The sequence below is a fragment of the Pongo abelii genome, chromosome 16 (genome assembly GCF_028885655.2).
Source record: "Pongo abelii isolate AG06213 chromosome 16, NHGRI_mPonAbe1-v2.0_pri, whole genome shotgun sequence".
Taxonomy (NCBI): domain Eukaryota; kingdom Metazoa; phylum Chordata; class Mammalia; order Primates; family Hominidae; genus Pongo; species Pongo abelii.
In genome coordinates this window covers 53,928,073-53,944,553 of record NC_072001.2, presented here as the reverse complement: position 1 = coordinate 53,944,553, position 16,481 = coordinate 53,928,073, and the positions used below count along the sequence as shown (strand labels likewise).

The 16,481-nt window shown below is 38.0% G+C and overlaps 1 protein-coding gene across 5 annotated transcripts in view; it reads right to left on the bottom strand.

The window, feature by feature from the left end:
• AP4E1 (adaptor related protein complex 4 subunit epsilon 1) overlaps positions 1 to 16,481 on the bottom strand; it is a 98,071-nt gene that overhangs the window by 13,901 nt on the left and 67,689 nt on the right. For all 5 annotated transcript variants that reach the window (XM_002825448.4, XM_063716148.1, XM_054531469.2 and 2 more), the window contains one exon: positions 7,715 to 7,838. In XM_002825448.4, coding sequence (XP_002825494.2) covers positions 7,715 to 7,838 — 124 coding nt within the window. The remainder of the gene's footprint in view (positions 1 to 7,714; positions 7,839 to 16,481) is intronic.

Here is a 16,481-nt window from a genome sequence, read left to right as displayed (position 1 = left end):
ACAAAAAGGAAGACTCAGAAATATTTCTACTAATTATTATTAATATTGAAATTGTTGGAATCATGATCAATGTGACTTTGAGCCCAAAACAAAACAAAAACAGGTAATTACACTTCATACTGAGTGAAGAATTAATGCTACTAAGAAGTAAGTAGCTAAAGGAAAATTTGAATGTTAATAAAAAATGCCCTAAAGGGAATTGGTTCATTCCTTCTCAGTGATTTTTACTGCTGAGTATCCCTTTACAAATATCTTCACTTCCCCCTTTCTTCCTCCAGGTTCTGAAAGAGTTTTCTAAAGAAAAAAAAAGTTATAATAAACCTCTTAGACAAAAATTGGTTGTACTTGCCATAAGCAGATCCCAAGTGGTCATGGGAACCACTAAAATAACCCCTACCATTTCTAGAATAGAATTCTCAAAAGAAGCACCTCTAGGGAATTCATGAATACCCACAATAGTATTATAGTATCTGTACAGTCCCTTTAACCAAAATATTACCTTTATTTAAAAAAAAAGAGAGAACAAGTCCCTAAATTTTACTAATCAATGATTTAAATAGTAGTTTAACAACAACAACAAAAGGCCGATGTGGAGGACAATGGGCTGCTCCATCCGGATCCCTCTTCAATGAAGGACTGTTGACCAGCTGTTGGGAATGCTGTCATCTCTCAGCCCCTTCAGGGATTGCCTGAGCTGCAGAGGGCTACTTCACGCAAGATCACGCCCCTTCCAAGGCAGCCTACATCCAGTGATGGATGAATGGAAGTATAAAGTCCTTGCCATCCATCTCGGTCCAACTCAGCACAACTCTGAAGGGTCATTCCAGCTCCAGAGCTCCCCATGGGGTCAGCAGAGGTTGTCACTGGCAATGCATTGCATCTTAACTTCTGCCCAAACCTGCTTCTTTTTCCTTCCTTCTATAGATGTTGATTCCAATGACACTCCTAATTATTCTGCATACTAAATGCCATCACAGAATGTGCTTCCCAGGGAACTCAATCCACAACTGGCAAAAAGGGGCAGGAGATACAAAAGGAGCCTAAAAGGAGCCTCAAACTATTTTAAAGATTTTTCTTATTTTCTTATTTACTTCATCTGCATACATACTTATGATCGACACAAATATTCTGTTACGCATACATACAGACCATCTAAAAAGTGGGAAAATATGGCCAGGTGCAGTAGCTCACACCTGTAACGCCAGCACTGACGCTGAGGCAGGCGGATCACTTGAGCCCAGGAGTTCAAAACCAGCCTGGCCAACTTAGCAAAACCCCGCCTCTACTAAAAACATAAAAATTACCAGGGCATGGTGGCAGGCATCTGTAATCCCGGCTTTGAATGTGTACTCCACATTCAAAGTCTGAGGCATGAGAACCCGGGAGAAACCACTAGAACCCAGGAAGCAGAGGATGCAGTGAGCCAAGATCATGTCACTGCTCTCCAGTCTGGGTGACAGAACAAGACTTGTCTCAAATAATAATAATAATAATAATAATAGTAAATTAAATAAATAATAAAAATGGGAAAATACATAAGAAAGCAACATAAGCCCATTTCATATAAAAAATATGCTTCTTAATTACATGAAACATTAGAAAAAGAATATTTTTAACTATGAGTCATCTTTGCCCGGATTTTGACAATACCATTATATAATACATGGTTTTCTATGGTGTGCCCTTGTATTGTTTTTATTCAGACCATTCAAACATAGATGTAAATTCCGACCAAGTAACTAACCTTCAAAAGACTAGGGATGTACCTTAACTCAGCTCTAGGAATTCCCATTTGAGATAGGGTGCTGCCAGGTAAGAAATTATAAATTAGATTTGCTACTACTTTATTCTCAGGTTGCCAGGGACTGTAAAAGAGCAACTGTCTTCCCTCTAAGATGATTCACCTTGCCAATTACTATGTTCCTCTTCTGAAATAATGTGTGAGCTGAGGTCCTCTTTGGAAATAAATTTTAAATTCATCCCTTATCTTCCATTTCACAATAATGCAGCATATATTATATAATTCCTTAGCAGTTTTGCCAAATGTCATTTCTCTGAGGGTAGTAGATGTATATGTACAGCACTTACAAGGCCCTGTCACATCCCCCAGATCCTAGTTCAGTACTATAGTAGCAGATGCTGTCACCTGTTGTGCAGGTAAAAGTGTGTAAGTTCCTCCCTGGGTTTGAAGGGTTCCTGTCTCTTTCCCTTGTCCCTTTGGTCCCTGTTTGGGACACTTAATTGCTGTCACCTCCATCATCAAATGCCCACAAACAATATCTGCTCCCATGCTTGGAGTACCAAAATTAAACATCTGGGAAAGAAAATAAGGAGGTTAACAGAGCAGAAAAAAAAAAAAGATAAGAAAAAGAATTTGAACTCATGCCATTTCATTCAACATATTCTACATTCCTCATGATCTATTATTAGTATCTTTCTTCTGATAAATACTTGTAACCATTTCATTGAACAACTGACAAATGTAAGGATGAACATAAAATAAGATGACTGATTTCTTAATAAACACAGAAGAACTCAAAATTCAAATGTCATCCTTTAAAGTTGTCACTTTTGAGATTTTATCACATTTATTCCAACAATGCGGTCATTACTTAAAACATTTTTAACTCTATTAGATGCAGCTTCTTCCCAAACAAGAAAGCCATTTCCTTACTTTATTGTCGCATCAGAATATTGACCAAAATTATACAGATTGATCGCAAATATTATCTGGTAAACTCACCTCTTGGGTAATGAAGACAATGATGGTAATGACAATCATTATTAATAACAGCAACTACCATTTATCAATCACTTACTATGAACTGGGCTGTACTATGTACTTACAAATGTCATCTCATTTTATTCACTTAATTATATTTCTAAAGGTAACTAATTATGTTTCCAAAATCAAAGTATACCTAACAAGGATGAAATTTGGCTCCAAATAAGACATTTTAACAAATGCTCACCAATTTTCAAGGTGGCTGGAAAGAAACTCTGAAAGCATTTTGAGCAAAGTATACAGCTTCCATAGGTGACTACGGATGGTCCCTGACTTACAAAAGTTCAATTTAATGATTTTTTGGCTTTCCAATGGTGTGAAAGCAATAGAGTTTCGTAGAAACCATACTTCAGATTTTGAACTTTTATCTTTTCCCAGGCTAGCAATATGTGATAGGATATTCTCTTGCAATGCAGAGATAATAATGAGCTAATAAAATAATAAATAGGCTGGGCACAGTGGCTCATGCTTGTAATCCCAGCACTTTGGGAGGCCGAGGTGGGTGGATCACTTGAGGCCAGCAGTTTGAGACCAGCCTGGCCAACATGGTGAAACCCATCTCTACTAAAAATACAAAAAATTAGCCAGGTGTGGTGGTGGGAGCCTGTAATCCCAGCTACTCGGGAGGCTGAGGCAGAAGAATTGCCTGAGCCCAGAAGGCGGAGGTTGCAGTGAGCCAAGATCGTGCCACTGCACTCCAGCCTAGGCAGTAAGAGTGAAACTGTGTCTCAAAAAAAAATAATAAAAAAATAAAATAATAAACAATAATGGGCCAATGATCAGCAGAACTGAGTTCTAGACATAGATCTGGTGTTTGGTAGATCACTTCTGACTTACGATATTTTCAATTTATAATGGGTTTATCAGAATGTAACCCCATCATAAATTGAGGGGCATCTGTATATGCCTTCACTGGGTGACCAACTATATGGCTTCCTCAGGTGAAATCAATCACCTTATTTTATGTTCACCTCTATATCTATCAATGTTCCAGTTAGACGGTTACAAGATATATTTATCAGAAGAATGAGGAATGTAGAATGATATGTTAAACATCAACCTAGATGTATAAATTCTAATATGCTTCTAAATATATATATAATATGTAGCAATAACACATATTATTACTACGTATAAAGCTTGTACACATTTTATGCTGTCTTGGAAGGTAGGTAAGCCCTTAAAGAACATACTGTACAATATAAATACCTTAAGAGCAATAAATAGAAACCACTGAAACAACAGCCCATACAATTTAGCTTTTAAAAACCTTTCTAAACCATTATATTAAAACATATTGTCACAAGTGTGTCTCTCCCTTTGAAAATTATGTGAAAACCTAGTTGGAAGTAAAGCACTCCTCAGCAAATGTAAAAGAACAGAAATTATAACAAACTGTCTCTCAGATCACAGTGCAATCAAACTAGAACTCAGGATTAAGAAATTCACTCAAAACCGCTCAACTACATGGAAACTGAACAACCTGCTCCTGAATGACTACTGGGTACATAACGAAATGAAGGCAGAAATAAAGAAGTTCTTTGAAACCAATGAGAACAAAGACACAACATACCAGAATCTCTGGGACACATTTAAAGCAGTGTGTAGAGGGAAATTTATAGCACTAAATGCCCACAAGAGAAAGCAGGAAAGATCTAAAATTGACACCCTAACATCACAATTAAAAGAACTAGAGAAGCAAGAGCAAACACATTCAAAAGCTAGCAGAAGGCAAGAAATAACTAAGATCAGAGCAGAACTGAAGGAGATAGAGACACAAAAAACCCTTCAAAAAATCAGTGAATCCAGGAGCTGGTTTTTTGAAAAGATCAACAAAATTGATAACCGCTAGCAAGACTAATAAAGAAAAAAAGAGAAGAATCAAATAGATGCAATAAAAAATTATAAAGGGGATATCACCACCAATCCCACAGAAATACAGACTACCATCAGAGAATACTATAAACACCTCTACGCAAATAAACTAGAAAATCTAGAAGAAATGGATAAATTACTGGACACATACAGCCTCCCAAGACTAAACCAGGAAAAAGTCGAATCCCTGAATAGACCAATAACAAGTTCTGAAATTGAGGCAGTAATTAATATCCTATCAACCAAAAAAAGTCCAGGACCAGACGGATTCACAGCTGAATTCTACCAGAGGTACAAGGAGGAGCTAGTACCATTCCTTCTGAAACTATTCCAATCAATAGAAAAAGAAGGAACCCTCCCTAACTCATTTTATGAGGCCAGCATCATCCTGATACCAAAGCCTGGCAGAGACACAACAAAAAAAGAGAATTTTAGACCAATATCCCTGATGAACATCAATGCAAAAATCCTCAATAAAATACTGGCAAACCAAATCCAGCAGCACATCAAAAAGATTATCCACCATGATCAAGTGGGCTTCATCCCTGGGATGCAAGGCTGGTTCAACATATGAAAATCAATAAACGTAATCCAGCATATAAACAGAACCAAAGACAAAAACCACATGATTATCTCAATAGATGCAGAAAAGGCCTTTGACAAAATTCAACAGCGCTTCATGCTAAAAACTCTCAATAAATTAGGTATTGATAGGATGTATCTCAAAATCGTAAGAGCTATTTATGACAAACCCACAGCCAATATCATACTGAATGGGCAAACACTGGAAGCATTCCCTTTGAAAACGGACACAAGACAGGGATGCCCTCTCTCACCACTCCTATTCAACATAGTGTTGGAAGTTCTGGCCAGGGCAATTAGGCAGGAGAAAGAAATAAAGTGTATTCAATCAGGAAAAGAGGAAGTCAAATTGTCCCTGTTTGCAAATGACATGATTGTATATCTAGAAAACCCCATTGTCTCAGCCCAAAATCTCCTTAAGCTGATAAGCAACTTCAGCAAAGTCTCAGGATAAAAAATCAATGTGCAAAAATCACAAGCATTCTTATACACCAATAACAGACAAACAGAGAGCCAAATCATGAGTGAACTCCCATTCACAATTGCTTCAAAGAGAATAAAATACCTAGGAATCCAACTTACAAGGAATGTGAAGGACCTCTTCAAGCAGAACTACAAACCACTGCTCAAAGAAATAAAAGAGGATACAAACAAATGGAAGAACATTCCATGCTCATTGGTAGGAAGAATCAATATCGTGAAAATGGCCATATTGCCCAAGGTAATTTACAGATTCAATGCCATCCCATCAAGCTACCAATGACTTTCTTCATGGAATTGGAAAAAACTACTTTAAAGTTCATATGGAACCAAAAAGGAGCCCACATTGCCAAGTCAATCCTAAGCCAAAAGAACAAAGCTGGAGGCACCACCCTACCTGACTTCAAACTACACTACAAGACTACAGTAACAAAAACAGCATGGTACTGATACCAAAACAGAGATATAGACCAATGGAACAGAACAGAGCCCTCAGAAATAATACCACACATCTACAACCATCTGATCTTTGACAAACCTGACAAAAATAAGAAATGGGGAAAGGATTCCCTATTTAATAAATGGTGCTGGGAAAACTGGCTAGCCATATCTAGAAAGCTGAAACTGGATCCCTTCCTTACACCTTATGCAAAAATTAATTCAAGATGGATTAAAGACTTAAATGTTAGACCTAAAACCATAAAAACCCAAGAAGAAAACCTAGGCAACACCATTCAGGACGCAGGCATGGGCAAAGACTTCATGTCTAAAACACCAAAAGCAATGGCAACAAAAGCCAAAATTGACAAATGGAATCTAATTAAACTAAAGAGCTTCTGCACAGCAAAAGAAACTACCATCAGAGTGAACAGGCAACCTACAGAATGGGAAAAAATTTTTGCAATCTACTCATCTGACAAAGGGCTAATATCCAGAATCTACAAAGAACTCAAACAAATTTACAAGAAAAAAACAAACAACCCATCAAAAAGTGGGTGAAGGATATGAACAGACACTTCTCAAAAGAAGACATTTATACAGCCAAAACACACATGAAAAAATGCTCATCATCACTGGCTATCAGAGGAATGCAAATCAAAACCACAAAGAGATACCATCTCACAACAGTTAGAATGGTGATCATTAAAAAGTCAGGAAACAACAGGTGCTGGAGAGGATGTGGAGAAATAGGAACACTTTTACACTGTTGGTGGGACTGTAAACTAGTTCAACCATTGTGGAACATAGTGTGGCGATTTCTCAGGGATCTAGAACTAGAAATACCATTTGACCCAGCCATCCCATTACTGGGTATATACCCAAAGGAATATAAATCATGCTGCTATAAAGACACATGCACATGTATGTTTACTGCGGCACTATTCACAATGGCAAAGACTTGGAACCAACCCAAATGTCCATCAATGATAGACTGGATTAAGAAAATGTGGCACATATACACCATGGAATACTATGCAGCCATAAAAAAGGATGAGTTCATGTCCTTTGTAGGGACATGGATGAAGCTGGAAACCATCATTCTCAGCAAACTATCACAAGGACAAAAAACCAAACACTGCATGTTCTCACTCATAGGTGGGAATTGAACAATGAGAACACTTGGACACAGGAAGGGGAACACCACACACCAGGGCCTGTTGTGGGGTGGGGGGAGGGGGAAGGGATAGTATTAGGAGATATACCTAATGTAAATGACGAGTTAATGGGTGCAGCACACCAACATGGCACACATGTATACATATGTAACAAACCTGCACGTTGTGAACGTGTACCCTAGAACTTAAAGTATAATTAAAAAAAAAAGAAAAGAAAATTATGTGAAAACCACTGAAACAATAGACCTCTTGAAAGTTATCCTAAAATAAGCAAATAATGACCATGATGACATGAGGCAGAAGCAGAAGGCAAATGGAATGCTAAAAGACATTCAAGCACTCCCATAACCTCCATTTTAATAAGAAATGAACTTACTCTTTCAGTCCTGTCTCAGTACTATTCCCAGATATATCTGAACCAAGAGAAATGCCAGCAGGAGACTGTCGTCCAGTGAAGCCAGATGAAGAAAAGGAGAGTCCATATGGTTCAAAATTGAGAACTAGAATTTTAAAATAATAACAGAGGTTCATATTTAAAACAAAGCAAAAAACTGTCAAAGTTACCATTCACTAACAAAGTAATTCAAACCCGGAATCTAATAGCCATTTTTAAACTCTAAAGGACTTTGAGGATGATCTAATCAAATACTTACAGTAATAAATCAACTACCATTTGGTAAATGTCTGCTGTAAGTCTTCATATTACTAGGTGATTAAAGACAAACTATCCTTTATTTTTACCTTTTTACCTCCCTTGGAAGCTAAAAAAAAAACTCAATTAGGAAAGATAACTGATAAACCAAGTCTACTGAAAAGTTGCTGCTCCCACGCAAAAATGTTTAATGAGTTATAATGAAGAGGTGACCATGTTTTGCTGAACAAACTGCTCCTGGGTACATTCTTGTACCAGATGGATTGATGGAGTCCTCAATGTGAAATCTCCCTAAGGTTAACACAGGTTCTGATTCCTTTTAATCTGTATAACCTAATTAATTCAATAAGAGCCAAGAAAATTCATGTTGTTACTGTGGTAGGGCAGATGCCAATATCCACTCTCCCTTTCTTTCTATGTAATAAATCCCTCAATTCTTATCTAGATCATGACCACCCAGAGACATTTACAGACACCTTTGTCATATGACTGAGGTCTAGCCTATGAAATTATACACATATTTTGTTTGCAACTTCTGGAAGGAGTCCTCCTGGAATAAAAGACAATCTTTCTTCTCCCCCTTTCTCTTCCCTGCTGGCTAGACTGCAACATGATTGCTGGGGCATAAGCAGCCATCTTGGATCATAAAGTGGAACACCAAAGATGCCAGAACAGCAAGAAAGGTGAAACTTGGGTTTTTCAATAATCATGAAGCCATCATCAACCCTACATTGCCTACTTCTGGATTCCTTTAATGGGAGAAAGCAATAACCGTCTATCTTGTATGAGGTCCCACTTTCTTTATTTTTTAATTGGCTAATTCAGCAAGCCTAATCTTAACTGACAAATTTTGAACAGTCTAGATTATAGAAAAGGACCTTTTTAAATCATAAAAAGTATCTTAGAAAATATTGTGTCAACTTCTGTAATTACTATTCTCATTTTACAAATGAGGAAACTGTGGTAAAGAGTTTGTCCCAAATTACAAAAAATAGAAAATGACAAAGCCAGACATGAACTCAGATATTCTAGCACCAGAGCTGTACTCTCAACTATTATATTATATGGCCTCCTGCAAAGGAAATATCACCTATTCCAAAGAATGCTAAATAAATGCTTCTTACCTAAATAAATGATACAGAAGAAGAATCAATGTAAAAAAATAATAATGATGGGCTAATGATCAGGAGAACTGTGTTCTGGACATAGCTTTGCTGTTAACTAGGTATGTGAACTAGATCTTCATTTCTTCATCTGTAAAGTGAAGAATTCAAACTACGTCAACAGTTTCCAAATGCTGATCTGATAACGAGGATCAAGCTTACTTCACTGAATCTCCCAAGGACCTTTTTATACATACAGCCAAGCTTAGAGAGATTCAGATATAGAAGGAATAGGAGTAGGGCTCAAAATAAGTCTCATTTTTAAAAAACTCTTTGTGATTCTGATTCATAATCATGTTTGGAAACCACTTATCTAAATCTTTTGAAGGTCCTTTCCAACTAGAATATCCTCTCATTTTAAGTTTTTTAATCATCTAACTTAATCATAGTCCGTTTTACGTTGCTATAAGACAATGCAACATAACAGGTGATTTATAATGAACAGAAATTTACTTGGCTTATAGTTCCAGAAACTGAGAAGTCCAAGAGCATGGCATTGGCATCTGGTGAGGGCCTTCATGCTGCATCATCCCATGGTGAAAGGAAAGCAGAAGGGAAGCTAGTGCAAGAGCAAGAGAGGGCCGAACTTGCTTTTTTTTTTTTTTTTTTTTTTTTGAGATAGAGTTTTGCTCTTGTTGCCCAGGCTGCAGTGCAACGGTGTGATCTCCGCTCACCACAACCTCTGCCTCCCGGGTTCAAGCGATTCTCCTGCCTCAGTCTCCTGAGTAGCTGGGATTATAGGCATGTGCCAGCATGCCCGGCTAATTTCGTATTTTTAGTAGATACGTGGTTTCTCCATGTTAGTCAGGCTGGTCTCGAACTCCCAACCTCAGGTGATCCACCTGCCTCAGGCTCCCAAAGTGCTGGGATTACAGGTGTGAGCCACTGCATCTGGCCCGAACTTGCTTTTTTAATAACCCACTCCCATGATAATGATATAAATTCATTTGTGAGGGCAGAGCCCTCGTGACCTAATCACCTCTTACTAGGTCTCACCTCCCAACACTGTTTCACTGGGGATTGTTTCCAACACATGAACTTTGGAGTACACATTCACACCATAGCATTCTGCTCCTGCCCCCACAAAATCATGTCCTTATGATGTAAAATATAATCATTCCATTACAATAGTCTCAAAAGCCTTAACTCATTCCAGCATTAACTCCAAAATCCAGAGACATCTAAATCAGATATGGGTGAGACTAAAAGCAAATTTCTCTCCAGCTGTGGGGCTGTGAAATTAACAAGTTATGTGCTTCCAAAATACAACAGTGGAGCAGGCATAAAGTAGATATTCCCATTCCAAAAGGGAGGAACAGGCCAGAATAAAGGGGTAAGTGGTCTCAAATAAGTCCAAAGCCCAACAGAGAAATCAACATTAAGTCTTAATGCTCCAGAATTATCTATCTTGACTCCACATCCCACCTTTTGGGAACACTGGGGCAGGAGTTGGACACTCAAGGCCTCAGGCAGCCCCATATCTATGACAAAGTCCTATGACTTTGGGGCTCAGTCCACCCAGCAGCTCTCAGGGGATTGGAGTCTCACGCCTGCAACTTTCCCAGGCTGATGCTGCAAGCTAGTAGCATCAGTTCTGGGGTCTCAGGAGTGACCCCACTCCCAAAGCTCCACTAGGCACTGCCCTGGTGGGGACTCTCTGTGATGCCTCTGATCCTGTATTTCTGCTCAGCATTGCCCTAGTAGGGGCTTTCTGTGATGGCTCCACACCCATGACAAGTCTCTGCCTAAGCCCCAGGGAGTCTACGACATCTTTTGAAATCTAGATGGAGGACGCCATGACCCCACGGCTCTTGCACACTGTGCACCTACAGAATTAGCACCACATATGCCACCAAGGTTTATGGCTTGAATCTTCTGGAGTAGCAGGTCAAGCCACACCTGGGCCCAACGAATGGCTAGAGCAACCACGGAATGCTGTACCAGAATGCAGGGAGCAGAGACTTGAGGCAGCTCTGGGCAGCAAACCCATGAAGGGTACCCTGGTCATCCCCTGAAAGCATTCTGCACTCCCAGAGCTCGAGCCTGTGAAGACAAGGGCAGCCTCTGAGACCTCTGAAATGCCTTTAGTGTCACTCTCCCAATGTCTTGATGATCATTTCTATCTGTAATAACCACCTTAGCAGACAGTCACTTAACCAGATCCTTGGCCTGGTCTCCCAAACACATTTTCTCATTCCTCACATGGCCAGGCTAAAAATTTTCCATCTGTTATGCTTCTGTTTAACTATAAATTCCATCTTTAAGTCATTTATTTCCTCTCATATCTTACTGCATGCACTTAAAAGTAGCCATACAGTTCCTTCAATATTTTGCACAGAAATTTCTTCCACCAGATATTCTAGTTCATCGCTCTTAAATTCTGTCTTCCATAAAGCCCTCAGGCATGAAGAGACATAAATCATCCAAGATTTTTGCCACTTTATAAGAAAGATGGCCTTACTCCAGTTTCCAACAAGATATATTCCTCTTTCCTGTCTGGGATCTCATACACTTAATGAACTTAGAGATTAAGTACACTTAAGTAACTTAGAGATAAAGAGACAGTGAAGCCCATATTTCTAACAACATTCTGATCATGAACACTTAATAATCTCTAACTTTCAGATTTTCCCTATAGCTCTCCTCTTCTTCTCAGCCCTCATCAGAACTGCCCTTAATATTATGTTAACGGCTATCTAAGAGTTTCCTAGCCTGCTCCTTTAAATTCTTCTGCTCTACTCATTACCCAGTTTCAAAGCCATTTCCACATTTTCAGATATTTTTAATAGCAACAGCTTCACTTCTCAGGACCAATTTTCTGTCATAGTCCATTTTATGTTGCTATAACAGAATACCACAGAATGGGTAATTTATAATGAACAGAAATTTATGGCCGGGTGGTAATTCCAGCACTTTGAGAGGCCAAGGTGGGCGGATCATTTGAGGTCAGGAGTTCAAGACCAGCCTGGCCACTATGGTGAAACCCTGCCTCTACTAAAAATACAAAAATTAGCCAGGCATGGTGGTGGATGCCTGTAATCTCAGCTACTCAGGAGGCTGAGGCAGGAGAATTGCTTGAATCTGGGATGCGGAGGTTGCAGTGAGTCGAGATCATGCCACTGCACACTAGCCTGGGTGACAGAGTGAAACTCCATCTCAAAAAAAAAAAAGAAAAGAAAAGAAGAAGAAATTTACTTGGCTCATTGCTCTCGAGGCTGGGCTATCTAAGAGCATGGCATCAGCATTTGGCAAGGGCCTTCATGCTGCATCATGAAGAAGACAGAAGGGCAAGAGAGTATGAGAGCAAAAGAGGGCCAAACTCACTTTTATAACAACCCACTCTCATGATAATGACATTAATTCATGAAGCAGATTCCTCATGGCCTGATCACCTTTTTACAGTCCAATCTCTGAATACCATCGCAATGGCAATTAAATTTAAATACGGGTTTTGACAAACACATTCAAACCATTGCACTTACCATCCAACAGTGGTATCTTTTTAATAGCATCTGTGACAGTGAGTCATCCAGCCACTGCATTAACACTTCCAGTAACAGTGAATACCTCAAGAAATATTTTCTATGCACATTAAAGATAAAGAGTTTAAACCAAAGAGCAGAAAGAAGCTCAAAATTAGAGGTACAAAGTTTGAAAGTAGAGAGAATAAAACAGACATGGAAAGGAACAGTATTTGGAGAGCAAGCAGAAAAAAGTATCAATTCCCAGTCAAAAGAATTAAGATTATCATCTAAGGAAGGGCTGGAAAGGCTCAAGGTTGAGAATAAAGTTCAAACCACATTATTTTCACTCTTCAGTGAAAACTCCCCAAGACCCATACAGTGACGAATGCCTAAAAGGACTAAAGATGCTGGAGAGTTAACTACATGTGCAAGAGCTCACGCACATATGTGGAACAGGAGAAAAATGGTATGCAGAAAGAACCAGGAGAAGAAAGAAGACAGCTGACTTGCAACTTAGTGAATATGTAGAATTTAGCCAGATGAAGAATGAGGGCAATTCACCAGAAGAGAAAACATAAGCTGGAGGCAGAGAGTCCTTGGAGTTGGGAGCTACTGAAGTATTCTAGGTAAGACATAATGAAGTATAAACTATCCTGGGCATAAGTGAATAATTCAACATTCAACCTATTTGTATCCCTTATTATTAATACTTTAGAGGCCTCAATTATATGCACACTCATTTATCATACTTTGTACTGCAATTCTTTTATACCTTGATGACTTGGCTATATTTCTCTAACCATTCTCAGCTATTATTAATAATTTTTTAAATTATTTAAATAATTAACTTTAATTATCTGATTATTGTTATTTTATTTTTTGAGAGACTAGCAACCTTACCTTGACATGGCTTTCTAAAAGCCAGAGTTAGTAAATACTGTTTCCCCTTATTATTTGTGGTTATCTAGTGTTGGAGTTATAACACATTTTATTAACATTTTAATAGAATAATCCACACTGATTCTGAAATGCTTTTTTTGATGGGAACTTGTAAGAAAGTTTGTTCCTCACCATCTCACCTATTTTTGCTAATTCTTAGTATCCCATGATATTTTCCTGAAGTTTATTCATTTTTCTACCTAAAAGATCAAAGTATCACTTATTAAAGTAACATTTAACTACTACTCTCTGCAAATGATTATAGAAATCTGAAATCAGATTAGTACCAGAACAGGCTGGCATGATGGCTTGTGCCTGTAATCCCAGAATTTTAGGAGGCGGAAGAGGGAGGATCACTTGAGGTCAGGAATTTGAGACCAGCCTGGGCAACAGGTGAAACGTCATCTCTACTAAAAATACAAAAATTAGCTGGATGTGGTGGCATGCACCAGTTGTCCTAGCTCCTTAGGAAGTTGAGGCACAAGAATCGCTTGAACCCGAGAAGTGGAGGTTGCAGTGAGCCAAAAGATTGCAACACTGCACTCCAGCCTGGACAACAGAGAGAGACTCTGTCTAAAAAAAAAAAAAAAAAAAAAAAGTACCATAACAGATTGATAATTAAAAGATTCAAGAATTAATTCTTTATGCATAAAATACCTATTTTCCCCTACTCTTTATTTTGTCTTATAGCCAACCCCAATTCTAAGATATATAATTTTATAATTTATTCCACAAGTATTTATTAAATACTTGCTATATCTTGTCTCATAACCAATTTCCTTTTCTATAACAGTCTACTGAAATTTCAATTTTGCTTTAAAGGACTTTTGAAGCACATAGATTTGGGAGGAGAGAGGGAGAATCTAGTTTGAGAGCTTAATCCCATTTATAATGATGGTTCTATGGGAAAAAATGTACTTGGCAAAGGACTGCATAAGCTTGGGGAATTCCAGGGCTCTTGTATTTGTGTCAGCAATTTAGCTTATTTTAAGAAACAAAATAGGCAGTGCCAGGAAATAGTCTCCCTATTCTATCTCCCTTTCCCTATCCAACCCTTGACTTCAGTAATGGCAACTGGTGGCCCCCAGATACCTGAAAATAAGGAAGTATGACAACTGAATCATACCTCCCACTGTGGAAACCCAGGAGCTTTTCACTCTAGGCCCTGGATGTCATAAGGCATTTACATGCAGTATAACCACAGGTTAGGCAATTATAATTCAAAACTTTACTTTTTCCCTCAATATATTCTATTAATATATAAAAAGTTAATGAGAGGAAACTGATTACACTTTGAAAGAGAGTTTAAATTTTATAGTACATTAGTTATCACTGTGCTAAATAACATATAAAAAAGCCTTAAAAGAAAGGGATTGCACGGAATACATGTGCTTTCCAATCCATGAACACAGGATGTGCTTCCATTTATTTGTGCCTTGTTTGATTTCTTTCATTAATGTTCAGTGGTTTTCATTAAACACAACTTTCTCACTTGCTTCAGTTTATTATTAGGTATTTTGTTCCTTTTGGTGCTATCATAAATTGGGCTGTCTTCCTAATATCCTTGTCAAATGGTTTGTTGTTAGTGCACAAAAACGCAAACAATTTTTGCATGTTGACTTTGCATCCTGCAACTTTCCAGAATTCGCTTATTACTTCTAATAGTTTTTTAATGGAGTCTAATTTAGGGTTTTCCATAAATAAAATCATATTATCTACAAAGAGGAACAATTTTCCTTTCCAATCTGAATACCTCTCTTCTTTTTCTTAACTGCTCTGGCTAATACTTCCAGTACTGTGTTGACTACAAAAGAGACACGTGGGCATCCTTGCTTTGCTCCTGATCTCAGAGGAAAAGCTTTTGGTTTTTCATCATACCATGCTATGATGTTAGTTGTGGGTTTATCATATATGGCCTTTATTATATTGAGATATTGCCTTCTATTCTTAGTTTTATTGAGTTTCTTTTTAATCATGAAAGGGTGTTCAATTTTGTTAAACACTTTTTCTGCTTTTATTGAGAACTGTGTGGTTTTTATCCTTTATTCTGTAACATGATATCACATTAATTTATTTTCAGATGTTGAACCATCCTTGGATCCCTAGGATAAATCCCACTTGATCATGGTGTATGATCCTTTTATTGAGTTCAGTTTCCTAGTATTTTGCCTATATTCATCAGGGATATTGGCCTGCAGTTTTCTTTTTTTGTGTGGTGGCTCTGTCTGGCTTTGGTATCAGGGTAAGGCTGGTCTCATAAAATAAGTTTAGAAATGTTCTCTCCTCTTTAAATTTTTGGAAGAGGTTGAAAAGAACTCTCTCTCTCTTTCTCTCTCTCTCTCTCTCTCTCTCTCTGTCTCTTTTGTAGAGATGGGGTCAAGCTATATTGTCCAGGCTGGTATCAAACTCCTGGCTTCAAGTGATCCTCCCACCATGGCCTCCCAAATTGCTGGGACTACAGGCATGAGCCACTGTGCCCAGCCCCAATATTAATTCATTAAGTGTTTGGTAGAATTCACCAATAAAGAACCACAAAAGACCATGAATACCCAAATTAATCTTGAGAAAAAAGAGCAAAGCTGAAGGCATCACACTTACTGATTTCAAAATAGATTACAAAAATACAATAATCAAAACAGCATAGTACTGGCATAAAGACAGACATAGAGACAGAACAGAGAGCCCAGAAATAAATCCAAGCATGTATGGTCAACTAATACTGAACAAGGACACCAAGAATACACAACAGAGAAAGGACAGTCTTCTCAACAAACAACATTGGGAAAACCAAATATTCACATGCAAAAGAATAAAATGGAACCTTTATCTTATACCATACATAAAAATCAACTCAAAATGAATTAAGGACTTAACTGTAAGACCCAAAACTGTAAAACTCATAGAAAGAGACGAAGTTTCGCTCTT